The following is a 16,820-nucleotide window of genomic DNA, read 5'->3' as shown; positions in this document are numbered from 1 at the left end:
GTGGTGCTTGCGGAGTTTCTCCTATCAAGCATCCTAAATCTCGGCCGGCCTTTTGCCCACAGATCATAGTGAAAGACACACACACACAAATTATTGCAGCCTAGGCGGCGCAGAAAAGCGCGCTTATACTTGTAGTGAATGTCTATAACCAAACGGAGTTTAGCTCGTGAATCTTCACCGTTGATGTACCTTAATTTATACTAATAGATGTTAACAATGCTGTTTTCAGAGCTCACAGTCACAGCTTAGAGGAGCGTGTCTGTTTCAGAACCAGTGAATCTGCATAATCATGGCCCTGCCATTTCGCAAAACAGATAGCAGAAACCAAGTGCAGTAGCTCATCCACAAATGTAAATATCATTGATGTATACCATATAACCATAAGTAACATATAACAAAGCTTCCACATGATCAGAGAGCCTAACATGCACATTAGTTTTCACAAGATGAGAGAATATACAAAGCTACTCACAGAATGTTACTGCGGTTCTTATCTCGGCGATGTGCTTAACCATTTCCAGGTGCAGGGAAGGAAAAGAAAAGGAAAAATTTAACAATATACATAAAAGTCTTCCCAATGCACTTATGCATTTCTGCTTTGTTTCCCCTGGTGGAGGAGGCAAGAGGATCCTCAGCTATGTACGACTGTAGTGCGCTTGGAACTAACTGAAGAGGGCACTAACTGAAGCAAGACGATCTGCACAGCCCTGTATGACTGTAGTCGATCCCACAATGCGCTTGTTCTTGCCATTGGTTCAGTTGGGTGTCAGAACTTTCGAGCGGCATGGTACAATTCAATGTAGTCCAGTGCGGGCCGGTTCCACGACCAGTCTTGCTCCATGACCCTCTTACACAGGGAGTGGAACCAATCACGGGCATCGAACCAAGCGCCGATTGCTCTGAAATGAGGTATGGAACATGCACGGTAAATAACCTAGCACTACTGCTGAATTCAGGGCTAATTGAGGAAAGGTACTTGCCTGTTGAGGGCATAATCCACGCCGTTGCTGTCGGCTCCGTCGAAACTGAACCCATTTGGTTCAAGACCAAGAGACCGAGCCCGGTCCTTATCATTGTCTACGTCGAAGACAGTGTCGTAAAGTCCTGCGATGCAAAGGATAGTTTCCATTTCATGTCCAACAGATCGACATATGCAAAGCAGTGCAGCATAATGGAGAGAAACAGTCACACACCTCCGGTTTTCCGAACTATAGGGATCGATCCATAACGCATGGCAACAAGTTGTGTTAAGCCACAGGGTTCAAAGATTGAAGGGACAATAATGAAGTCGGAGCCAGCGTATATCTGCAGCATGATCGATCATCAACCTAAATTATAAAGTAGTCTCCAGCTCCCATAATGGAGGGCTGGCTAGATGGTGTGTAGGATGTTGGAGCTCACCAGGTGAGAAAGAGGCTCATCGTAGGTTAGAACAAGCTTCACCCTACCATGGTAAACACCGTGAAGAGCATCGGCCAATCTGCAAAAATCGCCTTGTATTCGATGATCTGGAGCTGAACCAAGCAAAACCACCTAGGAACCAAACACTTCATTTTCAGTCTTTTGTTTTGAAGTAAACAAAAACAAATAGTAAGCAATTTTTTTATAAAGAAAATGTTAGATGTTTATCCGTTCACAAGGGATGATGTACTTGTCCGTTGCTCTCGAGGGTTCGGTGAATTGCGTGCTTGATGAGGTGGATTCCCTTCTGTGCTGTCAGACGGGTGATGATTCCGACAATAGGGACATCAGTTTGCTGTAATCCAAACTTCTGCTGCAAGGCCCTTTTTGCAGCGCTCTTGCCTTCGACAACATTCTCACAAGTATAAGGGACCTGAAGTAGTATGAGACACAGAGTTAAGCATAAAACTATCTGTGGCCTTGGTATATATCTACTTGCACTCTGGGAAAAATTTTGGTACCGGGATAAAATTGTCAGTGTACGGATCCCAGATATCTGGATCAATTCCATTGAGAATGCCATAGAATTTCTCACGATGAGGAGCAATGGCGCCATGGCCTGCCACGTCCCTTGAATATGTAGGAGAAACCTGAAAAGTTTGGGTGGAAATAGTTGAATACGTACAAAACACAAGAACATGACTCTGTAAAATGTTGAAGATTTTTTGTGCGCCAAACAGAAAGATTAAAAATTACAAGATAGTAAGGCACTCACAGTTGTGGCTTTATCACAGTATGTCATTGCTTTACCAATATAATGTGCTCCAAATTCAAGATTGTGGATGGTAAATACAACCCGAGTGCTTGCCATTCTGGATTGGGAATAGTGTTCCTTATATAGCCAGGCGACTGGAGCACTTGACCAATCATGGCAATGTATTATATGCTGTCACATGAATACAGATACAAGTTCTTTTAACTGAGAAATGGAAGGGGAGAAACAAGCAACTGTTGCGAATACACAAGTAGCATTCAGATAGTAGAGCAGGAAAGGAAACACCAATGCAGCAAATAAGCTACACCATCCGTTCCTAAATATAAGACCTTTTAGAGATTTCATTATAGACTACATACAGAGCAAAATGAGTGAGTCTACACTCTAAAGTATGTCTATATACATCCGTATGTAGTCCATAGTGGAATCTCTAAAAGGTCTTATATTTAGGAACGGAGGGAGTAGTAAAGAAACTGAAAGTAACACACTGAATACAAGATTTTGAACATGGTGCACTGGAATGGTAAACAAGAAAGTGTAGTGTCACAAAGAAAAAGTCAATATAGCAGCTAGTATTCTAAATAATACTACTTACTGGAGAAAATTCATTCTGGAGGATAAACTCTAGAGCTGAATGACAGAAGAACCCAAATCTGCGGTCATCATTCCTTCCATATACACATCCAACGCCAAACATCCTAGAAAAGGAAATGTCAAAATGAATAGTTTGTGAAGAAAAATCCTCAGGAGAGTTCTTGAGATATTGGCATCCACTTACAGGAAGAGAACCAAAAAGAGACAACTAGACAAGTAAATCATTTAATTTTGATAAATGGTGCTGATTGCTTGTGCCTTTTAAGCTCTAACATTCAGGTGACAACATTTCTTTCTTTCATATTTCTCTTAATTGAAATGCAAATCCCATGCCAGATAATGGAAGGTGTACACAGCGCGTGCAAGTGTGTCTGCAATCTAGAGAAACTGAAATTTGACAATCAAACGCATGCTCAAGCATAAATAAGATTGAACATTTTTAAAGGGAAAGAAAGGATTGTCTACCTTATCATTGAATGACAGATGGCAATAGTTTGTTACAGGTTACAAGCGTTTGGTAGCGTCATATGGGCGCAAGATATATCAGAATAGAAACTGTAAGGAGCCCCATGGAGTCCTTGGCAGCCACTGACCAGGGCCTAGCCTTAATGCACAACCTTTTGTGCCCAAGCAATGATCTTAGCTGTGTTCTTGGTTGTGCAGGCTACGTGTCCAAGGGTGATCATGGAATTTCAAAATTAGTTGGATTTATTGGCTCATCTAGCAGCAAATTCCTTTAGCTCAAAAGTGGTTATAGAGCCACTAATCTCACATATCATTGTTATAACTAGCTCGCAGCCTGGAATGCCAAGGCCAAGGTATTGTGTTACTAATTGGCTTCTATAGTCTACGATAAGTAGTTATATGAATGAGAAAAAGGTACACCTTATTAACCAGTACAAGGCTCTAGCCTAACAATTTTGTGAAAAGGAGTAATATGTTTTATATCACTCAAGTATACATTTCCCGCAAAAAAATAAACCATACATTAGCTGATTCATACCCATTTTGAGGTTCCAGGAAGTAAACGGTCAGGTCTTCGACTCGTCCAACCCATACTTTTATTTCTGTACCACCCCAAGAAAAACTTTGATATAAATGTAAATCCTTGACCTGCATTGAAATAGATGTAACTTGATTAATAATTTATAATGGATATAAAACAAAGGAAATTCCTTAGTGCCTACTGATCTTGGCATCCCCTTATTGGGGTCATATATTGGTTTTATTGGGATCTGTGCCACCATACTGCGCTCCATCGCAGCTCAGAATTTTTTAGCTTCAGTTGAAGCTTTGTGGCATTTTGAGTTGAAATTTTACAAACTAGGTGAATAGATTATGTAGTACAGTACTTCAACTTACACTGCTTTGATTCAAACAGTCGTACTTCGGGAGAATAACCTCGACAGTATGTCCTAGATCTTGAACGGCACGTGAAAGACTTGTAACAACATCCCCGAGACCTCCAACCTATGAGATCATTGATCATGACAGAGCATAGTATTATGGCATAGAAAGAAAAAAGGCAAAAGGTGATGAGATCTCGCCTCGAATCAAAGAAACTAGCCTTAGAATTATATTACCTTTGCAACTGGGGCCATCTCGACAGCAATGTGGATAATACGCATGTAATTCTCTGTTTCAATTGAATCAGAAACAGGAATATGATAGTCCATCCCATTCCTGTTGTCATAGATCCCATCTTCTTCCCACTCGGAGAAAACAAAGTCCATCATATAGGCATCCGGTGGAACATTAACTGGACAAGGAACACAGATAAACATAAGGAAGTAGGAAGGATACAGCTTTTCGGTGCTCTGTATTGTACTCAGTAATTACAAGGCAAGTAGGATAAGTAACTTCATTATAGAAAATGGAAGCTTTATTACCCCCCGGACTCTGCACCATCGATGCATCTAGTACACAGTAAACCAATTTAACAGGGATTTGGCCAAGTTGCGGAACTAAATTTCTACGTTTTAACAAGGCTTAAGTGACTTCACAATATATATCAAAGTAGGCCTATAGGCCTTATACAGAAAGACCTCCCATTCACGCTCCGAAAAAAACAGCTACAAGCTCGACCAGCCGAGAATAGCCCTTGGTGCCATAATTTTTAAGAAGAAAGGTGACCACTCACCCTATGGAGGGGGAGCCTGCAAGCACCTTTTTTAGAGAAGTGGTGCCTGCAAGCACTTCAGCCCGCTCCCGCTAGCCACCCGAGCAGACACTCGGTCTCAAAACAGCTACAAGCTTATATAGTACTCCCTCCGGTCCATATTACTTGTCACAGCTTTAGTATAACTTTGTACTAAAGTTGTACCAAAGTTGTGACAAGTAATATGGATTGGAGGGAGTAGTTGCATATCTGTTCTGGGTTTATGGCATTAAACTAGCTAATTATTACCAATAATAGAACAACAAATATTGGATACTATCTGTGCATCATTAGTTGCATTTGACTGTATTGATTGCATAAAAATGGTTACATATATACTAATAACAGTGATGTAATAACGCAAGCTCAAACCTGTTGCTTTTAAGAGCGGCCCATCCCCTGATTTCACCATCTTCTGGGGTGGCAATGCTCCACTTGGATGCATCCAAAGGTTAAAGGAGCATCTAAACCAAACCTCTGGCTTTCCATTTAGCACTGTGTTAGAGGGATTGTATAGCACATCCACTGTGGTTCCGGCGCGTATTTCAAGCGGTTCAGTGTAAACAATGTGTTTCTGGGAAAGCAGAAACCTTCGCATAGTTTTTGCCTTCATCTCAGCTTTGATATTTGCACTTCTCTCAGCCTGTGTAGGTAAAAAGGAACATGAGTCAACCCAAATAATCCTGATCATATGTTTTGTTCCAAACATCAGATATATCCACCACAAAGGAAAAAAAAAATCTTGTCTTTGTTAATTGCCAGTTACTCATCAAGCCAACCAGCCTTGAAAGGGAGTTGCCTTGCAAATTTTAAGTAGGAATGTTCTTAATGGTAAAGAAAGTTATGTTGTGATTGGTATATTATCAAGTGATTTTGAATAAGCTTGCGTGGAACCATGCATTTTGAATTTGGAAAATAGACGAAAGGGAATATATTTGTCATCACTCAGGGGTTAACTGCCAAAATTATAGAGATCTATATGCAAAGATTTTGTTGCAACTGACCTTTCTTTTCATGGTTTCTTCCTTTTCTCTCCTTTCTTGCAGAAGCCTTGTATAGATGTTTTGCTCCTCTTGCACCCAGAAGCCTTCCTCGGTTACGTTGTTGTTTGGAAGAATAGCATGGAAATCTTGTCGAGCATTGTTGTCATAGTTCCTTGCATTCCCAGCTGGCCCATCAGCAAAAACCCAGTCCAACACAAGTGCTTTTTCAGGTGGAATAACTGTACATATACAGAAAAGGCAGGTATTACATTACATATATGCTCCATGGAATACAAATGATCTTTAAGCGTCCCTCTATGGTAAATGTTGAGCTTCCATGGCCTTCGAGTTAATAAAATACTTTCTCATGACATTAATAAAACAAGGAAATTCATGCCATATTTGTAGGAGCATTATGCTAGAATCAAAACAAATGTTTCCTCAACAAAAAAGAATCAAAACAATGTTGCCTTATGTACAAAGGTTGAGGTGTCGTACCATCTGCATACCACCAATCGCCGTCTCTGTCATTGCACTTGACAAAGCTTTCAACAATAGAGAGTCCATCTGACCAATTGTTGTAACCACCATGCATCCAAATCTCAGTACTATGCGCAAGTGGCCTCGAGTTTCTGTTATAATATAACCTGATAGTATCTCTGCTTGTATCTGTGCTAGCCTCTATGTACCACAAATTATCAACACATGTTCTGGCCAAACTCAACATACTCTGCAATTTCTTCTTCTTGATCTCTATCTCGGCCTTCGCTTGTGCCCTGACAGCTTCATCTGCAGCCCTTGCTTCCTTGCTTCGCCGCTGTTCTTCAGTCTGTGTCCTCCTTTCAGCTTCTTCCATGGCAAGTTTCTCAAGCTCCCTTTGCTTTTCTTTAACCAAGAAATCTTCAAACAGATCTTCATTCATAGTGCCTTCTATTCCTATACAGAAATCATTGTTGCCATTGTTCTCATAGACCGTGCGACCGTTGAAGAACACAAAGTCTAATCTGTAGGCCTCCTTGGGTATGTACAGTTTGCAAGACCACCAAACCCCTCCAAGGTCACTCTTGTGCAATCTTTCAGTGAAAAGCCTCCATTTCCAACCATTGAATGCTCCTTTGATGACGACATCGGGTTCGTTCGCCAAAGCTGTTAGGTCACGATTTAAATAAAGATCAATAACTGAATCAGCTTTCACTACCTCTGGAAAAGCAAACAGCTTGTTCCTCATCGAATAATTTTTCTCTGCGAGTTCTTGAAGCATCACCCGTAGTGCTTGTGGATCCACAACATCCTGTGGTGACCCCTGGATATCTTGTTCAACGTTAACGGACACAGAGGTCTCGTCAACTTCATATTGTCCGTCATCCTCAATTAACTGCACTTCATCTTCAGACCATGAAAGCTCTTCCTCAGAAAGCACATGCTGAATTTTATCACCTCTCCCCATTCCAATTTCAGTTATAGAAAGCTCATCCTCGTTAACTACCATCTGTCCTTCGGCAGCACTTTTCTGATGTTCAGTCATGTAAAGATGTTCCTCATCAACTTTCTTCCAAGTTGTCCTTTCCACTGCTTGGGTTCTATCTGCCTGATGCTTCCGCAACACATTGTCAACATTAAACTTTACATGAAGCGCATCCTCATCAGTTTTCTTGGATGTGTGATCTCCCTCCTTAGCTTCCAGTCCATTCACATACAATGCATCCTGTCTATCAACAACAGGAACTTGCTTTGTTTGACCCTCTCTCGACGTACCAACAATTGGTACGTTTTGTTTAGGGGGACTAACGGCCGAAAGATCTTGACTATGGAATCCAACTATGGACTGCTTTTGCTCAGGGACACTAACAGTTGACTGGTTTTGTTTGGGGAAAGCAACAATTGATCGGTGTTGTTTACTAGAACCAAAAATTGATTGGGTTGGTCCCGCAACATCAGCAATGGATTTATCTTGTTTATAGGAACCAATGATTGATTGGTTTTGTCTTGGTAAATCATCAATTGACAGGTCTTTTTTATCACTAAAATTTACTTTGCCTTGTTCTTCAACCCTGACAAGTCGCAGCTCAGGATTCAAACTTACACCTGTTTTAGCAATAGCCTTGTCCCACATAGAGAATGAAGACGGTACTGGATATTGCTGTTGGTAAGTCTCTTCTTCATCGGTAGCTTCACCCACATAATCCACTGCCATATGTTTCTCATGGCCTGATTCACTTGCAAACAAATCCATCACAAATGTTTCCTCTTCTGATCTAGTTTCATCCACCACATCATCCACTTCTCTGTATGTCGCGCAGCTTGAAGCATTTCCCAACAAATCCACCTCAAATGTGTCTTGATCAGCCACGGTTTCATCAATTGCATCCCACATCGGCGCACTTGTTGAAACATTTCCTGACGAATCCGTCTCAAACCTGTCCTTTATAGACCCAGCTTCATCCACTGCACCCACTTCCACTGTTGTACTGCTTGAAAAAACATTTCCTGACAAATCTGCTCTAAATATGCCTTGATCATTCCCAGCTTCATCACTTGTATCCACTTCCCGTACCGTTGCACTGTTTGAAACATTTCCTGACGAGGTCGCCTCAAATCTGTCTTGAACAGGCCCGACTTCGTCAACCGCATCTAGTTCCACGGTCGTCGCACTGCTTGAAATATTTCCTGAAAAATCCAGCTCAAATACGTCTTCTTCAACTCTAGCTTTGTCCGCCACATCATCCATCACATCTACTATCACACTTCTCAATGTCTCTTGTACAGTCCCATTATGATCCATCACATCTACTATCACACTTCTCAATGTCTCTTGTACAGTCCTATTATGATCCATCACATCTACTATCACACTTCTCAATGTAGTTGCTGGCAAATCCAGCTCAAATACGTCTTCTTTAACTCTAGCTTTGTCCGCTGCATCCACTTCCTTCTTCGTTATACTGCTCAATGAATTCACTGTCAGATCAGCCGCAAGTATATCTTCATCCGCCACATCCACTCCCCCGATTATAGAACTGCTTAAAGCATTTTGTGACGAGTCCGCTTTAGCAGTCTCGGCTTCTCTAGTATCTGTCCATTCTGCTGTCTCGGTACTTAATAGCGCATTGTATGTATCAAGAGTTTCTTCATCCCGATTATTGTGTTCTATATTCTCGGTGCTTGGTTCAACAATGAGTCTTGTCGTATATCCTCTAGAAGAAATGACTTTAACCTGAGGTGATACCATCTTTCTTGATTTCCTATTAGGAGGATCTGAATGATGCAATTTGGAAAGACATGAAGTTAAACAGAACATCTGGGCTGTGTTTCGTTGCAAAGTATTCTCAAAGTATTTCAAGAATACTACAGTTTTTTTTAAACTATGGTTTTAAATACTTTGAGGTGTTTGGCTGTAATAAAAATTGTAGTATTATAAACTACAGTATCCACAAAACTGTAGTATTTTTGTAGTATTAAAAAAAGTGGTTGGGACCTCTTTTTAAAGAACTGAGAAAGGCAACAAAGGCCTTGTCTACTAGTGGCCAATTGCAACGCTGTATACTTTTGATTGCCAAACATACCACTGTTTCCGCTATACTTAGAAAGACTGTTGGTTTCATAAACTACAGTATTCATTGTCATCGCTATAGAAAACCGTGGTATCAAAATACTGAGGTTTGAATAAGACATTGCTTCCAAACAGATAGAATGATAGGCCATTTGACAGATTATTCCTCAAACCTGAACTTGCTACCATGCATCGAAGGGTCCTGCTTCGAGTAAATCTGCCATTCATCAAAAAAGGCTGGAAAACACAAAAGGGGAAATAAGTTGTGCAGCTCAACATGTTTGAGCATAAAAAGGAAACCTTCTTATAGATAATGCTTGAGAAAATCAAAAGGTATTTGCGAACAATCGGAACAGAATTATCAAGGTCATTTAATCCTACAAAATTATTTATGCCTCTCATATAAATTCTACTGAAATTGCTTTCTGAACTCACTTCTTTTTTTAAGCATAATACAGTAGGGAAGGCCCCCACTGTATCTCATTTTCTGACCTCACTTCTAAGCAAGGATAAATTTCTCTGTTCAACTGGAAGGATGTAATCCAATTTATTATCTTCATAGTTTCGTTTCGACAAAAAACATTAGCGCAATTCAAACTACTGATACACTCGCTATCTGGCAGACAAAGACCAGCATATAGAAAGATGGCAATGCTTGCAGTACATATGGAAATAACTTTATCGCAAAAAATATATGGAAATAACTTCATCACAAACATAGAAGGTGCAGACAATGTAAATACTCCCCGAATTCACCCCACCGTTTTTTTGCAATGAATTTCTGTTTCTTGTTTGAAACTCTTGCCGTGGAAATCTTCACTCCAAATTAACCAGCATTAACATTGCCGAAAAAGGTTTTCGCCCCGCTTTATATATAAAGCAATGACCGACCACAGCTCAGATACAAACGCACGCCACCACAACACACGCACACACCCAAGGCTGGATACATAGGCGATGAGCGCGGCAACACTACCCCTAGTACTACAAGAGCAACCGGAGTCCTCAACAGTGGATACGCCAACACGAAGAGAAGAAGCCGCATATGACGAACCGTGTGCTCCAAGGAGGCGCCTTTAGGAAGGTTACTACACCAGACCGCCGTCACCGACCGACCCGAGGATCAGAGTTTCCCCTGGAGCAACACGACGGGCAATGAGAGCCACGATGACGCCTTCAAGAAGGGAGCGAGCTTCACCGCCGCCAATCCGTCCGAAGACAGATCAGGTTTTCACCCCAGCCAACACTCACCACCACCGGACACCACATCCCGTTGACCACGCCGCCCACACGGCCATGGCCACCGGGCAGCACCTAACCACGGGCTCTGCCCAAGAGCACCGCGGAGCCACCCCCAGGGCCGCCGCCCTGGCATCCAAGACCTGGAATCCACCTCACTCGAGACCCACCGCTACCTCAACCAAAGATACGAGCGGAAAGGAACCGCCTTTCGCACCCCTGGGCTGCCCCTAACGCCAAAACCCAAAGGTCGGCCAAAATTGGCCTCCATCGACCCATCCTGCTGCCGGGCACGAGACGAGCACGATCCTGCTACTGGGTGCGAGACGAGCACGATCCTTCTGCCGGGCGCGAGACGAGGTCGGTCCTGCTGCCGGGTGCGAGACGAGCTCGGTCCTGCTGCCGAGCGCGAGACGAGCGATGGACCATAGTCGGGGAAGGGCCGAACCTTCGACGGAGGTAGCAACCAGACAACGAGGAGAGGGCCGAAGGTCGAAACTGGCCGCCAACAGACGAGCCAACGCCGGAAAGCCAGCCGCCGCCCCAGTCGACCCGCCGAGCTGCCGTGGAGCCGGCACGGCGAAGCCACCTCGCCGCCGCCACCCATAGCTGGGACCGCAGCCACACCGGGCCGGGGCCCCAAACCCGCGACGCCGGCCAGAAAAAAGGCGAAATCCGGCCGGCACGCACCACCACCATGCTGACGACGACGAGCGCAACAGCCCCCGCACGCCGCCGGCAGGCCCTAGTCGCCGCAGCCCGTGCCGCCCGCGAAGCAGCGGCCGAAGGATCCACCACCATCCAGATCAGATTTGGGAAACCCTCGCCGCCACTCTGAGCACACCCCGCCACCGCATCCAAGCACGCCAGCCCCCAAGCACCATGCCCCGCAAGGCCCAGCAGCCCTCCACGCCACCGCCCTCAGCCACCGCTGTCGCCTTGGCTGTTGCTGGTGCCGCGCCGTCGCGCTTGTGCCACCGTCGCCTTGGCTATTGCCGGTGCCGCGCCGTCGCGCCCCGCCAAGCGCCACACATCAGCTCGAGGGGGCAGCCCCGCGTCAGACCACCTCAAGGGACGGGAGACTAGGGCCCCGCCGCCGCCTACGCCGGCCGGGCTTTGCCTGGCTGCGCGCTCCGGCGGCGGCGAGGGGATTTTTTTTAACAAATATAACAGAATTCATGTTCTTTACCCCTTCCAGCAATTAAAATCACGTCGTTTTAAGCCAATATGAATCACAGCCCGCCACCTTAATAAATAACCAATATGGTCCACATGCAAATCAAAACCAATGCCCTTTGACTCCCAGATATAAAAATATTCCCGAGATGAAAGAAATCAAAATCCCTATAAACCTGACCCGGGACAGAATTAACCAGGATGATCAACATACGAGTGAAATAACCAAGCATACCACTTAATAATTCCCAAATCAAACAACATTCCGTGAACCGACCGAATCAAGAACCATAACCATCCGTACCTGCGCGAGGCCGCCGCCGCGGCCGGCCGGCCGGACGACGACGAGCGGCTGCGTGCTCCGAGGGCACAGAGGGCCCCGTGGCCGGAGAGCCATCTCCATTTCCGGGAACCTACTAAACCCCGCCCGCAAAACCCACCACCCACCACACCAGTCAGTCCACCACGCAGCGGCGACTGCCCTATCCCCCTCCTCCCCGCCTGGCCTCCCCTCCTCACGGGGAAAGAACTAAAATTGGAATACAGCGCTATGGCGTGGAGATCTGCGCACCAAAAAGGCTCCTTCGTCCTTCAACCATTTTGTCTGAGAGCAGCCTCGATCCTTTATTTTCGTTTGGTTTTTTTGTTCGATGTGCTTCTCCGTGTGCGCACACATGGAAATGTAGGTGGACCAGTAACGGACGGTGGTGGATGGCTGGTGTTTTTTGTACTACTTCCTTTCTTTTTCCAGCAATGTTTTCTTTTGAAAAAGCTTCAACGCGAATGTTCGTGCAGAGGACAAAAGAAGACAGGAGTGGAAGACAGAGCAGAGGGTAGGAGGAAGAAGAGTGAGGGGCTGAGGGCCACTTCTTTAGGCCCATGATTCTCCAGATTCTGATTATGGGAAACTGCACACAAAATCAGCTACAATAAATCAGCTCCAAACCCTCTCCCCGTATATATTTTTTATTAGGCAAGCGGATTACAAATGGTACACATTTTTTCACCACAAGACATATATATATATATATATATTATATATATAAATGCCTTGCAATATCCATTAAAGACTCCGCAATAAGCAAAACTAGAATTTCACTTTGGCGGAATCTTTGTGCCACACCGAAACATCGTCCGTAAAGCTCCTAGGTCGAAACTGTGTACTAAATTGCTAACACTTGGTTGTTTTTGACCAGCCTCACGTCAAATATGAACACAAAAGCAATTTTGCAAATAAGTGCTTAACATTAAAATTTTAAAAAGGTTCCAAAGTTTCCTTCATAGTAGAAGGGAAATAAAAAAAAGGACTAATCTCAAGGTACAAGACTGGCATCAATAATCTCAAGTGTAGCGGCCATGGTACCATCATCTTTTTGTAGAGCGTTGACACATGTAAACCGCAACGGAGGTTGCACATACGCATTATAGTCAAACATGTCAAAATGCTCATGATGTAACTTTCTATCAAGAATGCAGTCGCGGAGACACATGCATGCAGTGATGATCATCTTCTGGTCTCCGGTTTGTATTTTGGTATGCCTTAGAGAACTTGTCATTTCATCTTGAGAACAACAAACGATCTTTCGGTGAAGTTTCACAAAGAATGTTTCGTGTCTCTCCATCGATTAATGTTGTTGGAAATCTGATACATGATACCGTTGCCCTTTGTATGGTGCTAGATATCCACCTATGTGTTGGATATCTAGAGTCGACAAGGTGGTATTTATCTACAATAAGACATTAATAAAGTCACTATAAATTTACAAGATAGTATTGTATATATAATAATACCAGATCCTCAAAGTCGAGGCCCGTTGTTAGGCTGCAGGATGATACGTCTCAAAACGTATCTGTAATTTTGGATTGTTTTATACTATTATATTATCACTTTTGAATACGTTTCCTAATATATATTTTTTGGACTTACCTATTAATCTAGTGCCCAGTGTCTTGTTTTCTGCATGTTTTTTATTTTACAGGACAATATCTACAGAGGTTAAAATACCTTGCCTATTTAATATGATTTTTCAGGCAACGAAGGACCCATGAAGCTTTGGGAGAGATCGAGAGGAGCTAAGGGGGGCCGCTTGGACAGGTGGCCCGTCCCTGCCCTAGGGTGCGCCCCTAGGCCGTGTGGGCCCCTACATCGCCCTTCGTTCCACCATCATAAATTCCTATAAAATACATAAACCCTTCGCCATATTTTTAGAATAATATTTTCGCCGCCGCAGGTTTGAAGGAAATATGCCCTAGAGGCAATAATAAAGTTGTTATTTATATTTCCTTATATCATGATAAATGTTTATTATTCATGCTAGAATTGTATTAATCGGAAACTTAATACATGTGTGAATACATAGACAAACAGAGTGTCCCTAGTATGCCTCTACTTGACTAGCTCATTAATCAAAGATGGTTAAGTTTCCTGATCATAGGCATGTATTGTCATTTGATGAACAGGATCACATCATTAGAGAATGATGTGATGGACAAGACTCATCCGTTAGCTTAGCATAATGGTCGTTTAGTTTTATTGCTATTGCTTTCTTCATGATTTATACATGTTCCTCTGACTATGAGATTATGCAACTCCCGAATACCGGAGGAACACCTTGTGTGCTATCAAATATCACAATGTAACTGGGTGATTATAAAGATGCTCTACATGTGTCTCGGCTTGTCGCTAAGGGTTATCAACAAGTTTAAGGAGTTGACTACGATGAGACCTTCTCACCCGTAGCAAAGCTGAAGTCCGTCCGAATCATGTTAGCAACTGTCGCATTCTATGATTATGAGATATGGCAAATGGACGTCAAAACGACATTCCTTAACGGTTTCCTTAAGGAAGAATTGCATATGATGCAGCCGGAAGGTTTTGTCGATCCTAAGAATGCTAACAATGTATGCAAGCTCCAGCGCTCCATCTATGGGCTGGTGCAAACATCTCGGAGTTGGAACATTCGCTTTGATGAAATGATCAAAGCGTTTGGGTTTATATAGACTAATGGAGAAGCCTGTATTTATAAGAAAGTGAGTGGGAGCTCTGTAGCATTTCTCATATTATATGTTGATGACATACTATTGATGGGAAATGATATTGAACTTTTGGAAAGCATAAAGTCCTACTTGAATAAGTGTTTTTCAATGAAGGACCTTGGAGAAGCTGCTTACATATTAGGCATCAAGATCTATAGAGATAGATCGAGACGCCTCATTGGTCTTTCACAAAACACATACCTTGACAAGATATTGAAGAAGTTCAATATGGATCAGTCCAATAAGGGGTTCTTGCCTCTATTGTAAGGTGTGAGATTGAGTATGGCTCAATGCCCGACCTCGGCAGAAGATAGAGAAAAGATGCGTGTCATCCCCTATGCCTCAGCCATAGGCTCTATTATGTATGACATGCTGTGTACCAGACCTGATGTGAACCTTGCCATAAGTTTGGTAGGGAGGTACCAAAGTAATCCCGGTATGGAACACTGGACAACGGTCAAGAATATCCTGAAGTACCTAAAAAGGACTAAGGATATGTCTCTCGTTTATGGAGGTGGCGAAGAGCTTGTCGTAAAGGGTTACGTCGATGCTAGTTTCGACACATATCTGGATTACTCCAAGTCACAAACCGGATACGTGTACATTTTGAATAGTGGGGCAGTCAGCTGGTGCAGTTGCAAGCAAAGCATCGTGGCAGGATCTACATGTGAAGTGGAGTACATAGCTACCTCGGAGGCAGCACATGAAGCAGTCTGGATGAAGGAGTTCATCACCGACCTAGGAGTAATTCCCAATGTGTCGGGCCCGATGACTCTCTTATGTGACAACATTGGAGCTATTGCCCTTGCAAAGGAGCCCATGTTTCACAAGAAGACCAGGCACATCAAGCGTCGCCTCAACTCCATTCGTGAATATATATTCAAGATGGAGACATAGATATTTGTAAAGTGCATACGGATCTGAATGCCGCAGGTCCGTTGAGTAAACCTCTTCCACGAGCAAAATATGATCAACACCAGGACTCTATGGGTGTTCGATTCATCACAATGTAACTAGATTATTGACTCTATTGCAAGTGGGAGATTATTGGAAATATGTCCTAGAGACAATAATAAAATAGATATTATTATATTTCCTTGTCCATGATAATTTTTTATTGTTCATGCTATAATTGTATTAACCGGAAACCGTAATACATGTGTGAATACGTAGACCACAACATATCCCTAGTGAGCCTCTAGTTAACTAGCTCGTTGATCAATAGATGGTTGTGGTTTCCTGACCATGGACATTGGATGTCATTGATAACGAGATCACATCATTAGGAGAATGATGTGATGGACAAGACCCAATCCTAAGCATAACACAAGATCGTGTAGTTCGTTTGCTAGAGCTTTTCTAATGTCAAGTATCATTTCCTTAGACCATGAGATTGTGCAACTCCCGGATACCGTAGGAATGCTTTGGGTGTATCAAATGTCACAACGTAACTGGGTGACTATAAAGGTGCACTACAGGTATCTTCGAAAGTGTCTGTTGGGTTGGCACGAATCGAGACTGGGATTTGTCACTCTGTATGACGGAGAGGTATCTCTGGGCCCACTCGGTAATGCATCATCATAACGAGCTCAATGTGACTAAGGAGTTAGCCACGGGATCATGCGTGATACGTTCATTTTGCATCATGCTTTTATATCGTTATTTATTGCATTATGGACTGTTATTACACATTATGTCACAATAATTATGCCTTTTCTCTCTTATTTTATAAGGTTTGCACGAAGAGGGAGAATGTCGGCAGCTGGAATTCTGGGCTGGAAAAGGAGCAAACATTAGAGACCTATTCTGCACAACTCCAAAAGTCCTGAAACTCCACAGAAGTCACTTTTGGAATATATAAAAAATATTGGGCAAAGAAAGCACCAAAGGGGGGGGCACCCACCATCC

General features: G+C 43.3%; 1 protein-coding gene across 2 annotated transcripts; it reads right to left on the bottom strand.

The window, feature by feature from the left end:
- Positions 1-338: 338 nt before the first annotated feature.
- On the bottom strand, positions 339-12,622 carry LOC125550164 (starch synthase 3, chloroplastic/amyloplastic-like). Of its 2 annotated transcripts, XM_048713102.1 has the most exons (17): positions 12,181-12,622; positions 9,635-9,698; positions 8,773-9,166; positions 6,410-8,718; positions 5,933-6,150; positions 5,301-5,571; positions 4,354-4,529; positions 4,133-4,240; positions 3,774-3,883; positions 2,772-2,874; positions 2,177-2,347; positions 1,923-2,051; positions 1,652-1,834; positions 1,402-1,533; positions 1,194-1,305; positions 981-1,104; positions 339-899 (listed from the first exon to the last, which is right to left on the bottom strand). In XM_048713102.1, exons 1-17 carry the CDS (start codon positions 12,277-12,279, stop codon positions 767-769), a joined length of 4,836 nt encoding a protein of 1,611 aa, XP_048569059.1. In that variant the 5' UTR covers positions 12,280-12,622; the 3' UTR covers positions 339-766. The 2 variants fall into 2 exon arrangements, with proteins under 2 accessions (XP_048569059.1, XP_048569050.1); XM_048713093.1 differs by having other exon boundaries at positions 6,410-9,166; positions 12,181-12,621.
- Between the last annotated feature and the right edge of the window lie 4,198 nt (positions 12,623-16,820).

This window comes from Triticum urartu, chromosome 1 (assembly GCF_003073215.2).
Source record: "Triticum urartu cultivar G1812 chromosome 1, Tu2.1, whole genome shotgun sequence".
NCBI classification, from domain to species: Eukaryota; Viridiplantae; Streptophyta; class Magnoliopsida; order Poales; family Poaceae; genus Triticum; species Triticum urartu.
The sequence above is the reverse complement of the archived record's forward strand: the minus strand, read 5'-3'. Positions and strand labels throughout refer to the sequence as shown.

Excerpts from the sequence above, each read along its gene's own strand:
- LOC125550164 (XM_048713093.1), bottom strand. The coding sequence starts at position 12,279 with ATGGAGATGGCTCTCCGGCCACGGGGCCCTCTGTGCCCTCGGAGCACG. Across the intron at positions 9,699-12,180 it reads GCGGCGGCGGCCTCGCGCAG|CCTTTTTTGATGAATGGCAG; the intron begins GTACGGATGGTT and ends TGTGTTTTCCAG. Across the intron at positions 900-980 it reads GTGGATTATGCCCTCAACAG|AGCAATCGGCGCTTGGTTCG; the intron begins GCAAGTACCTTT and ends ACCTCATTTCAG.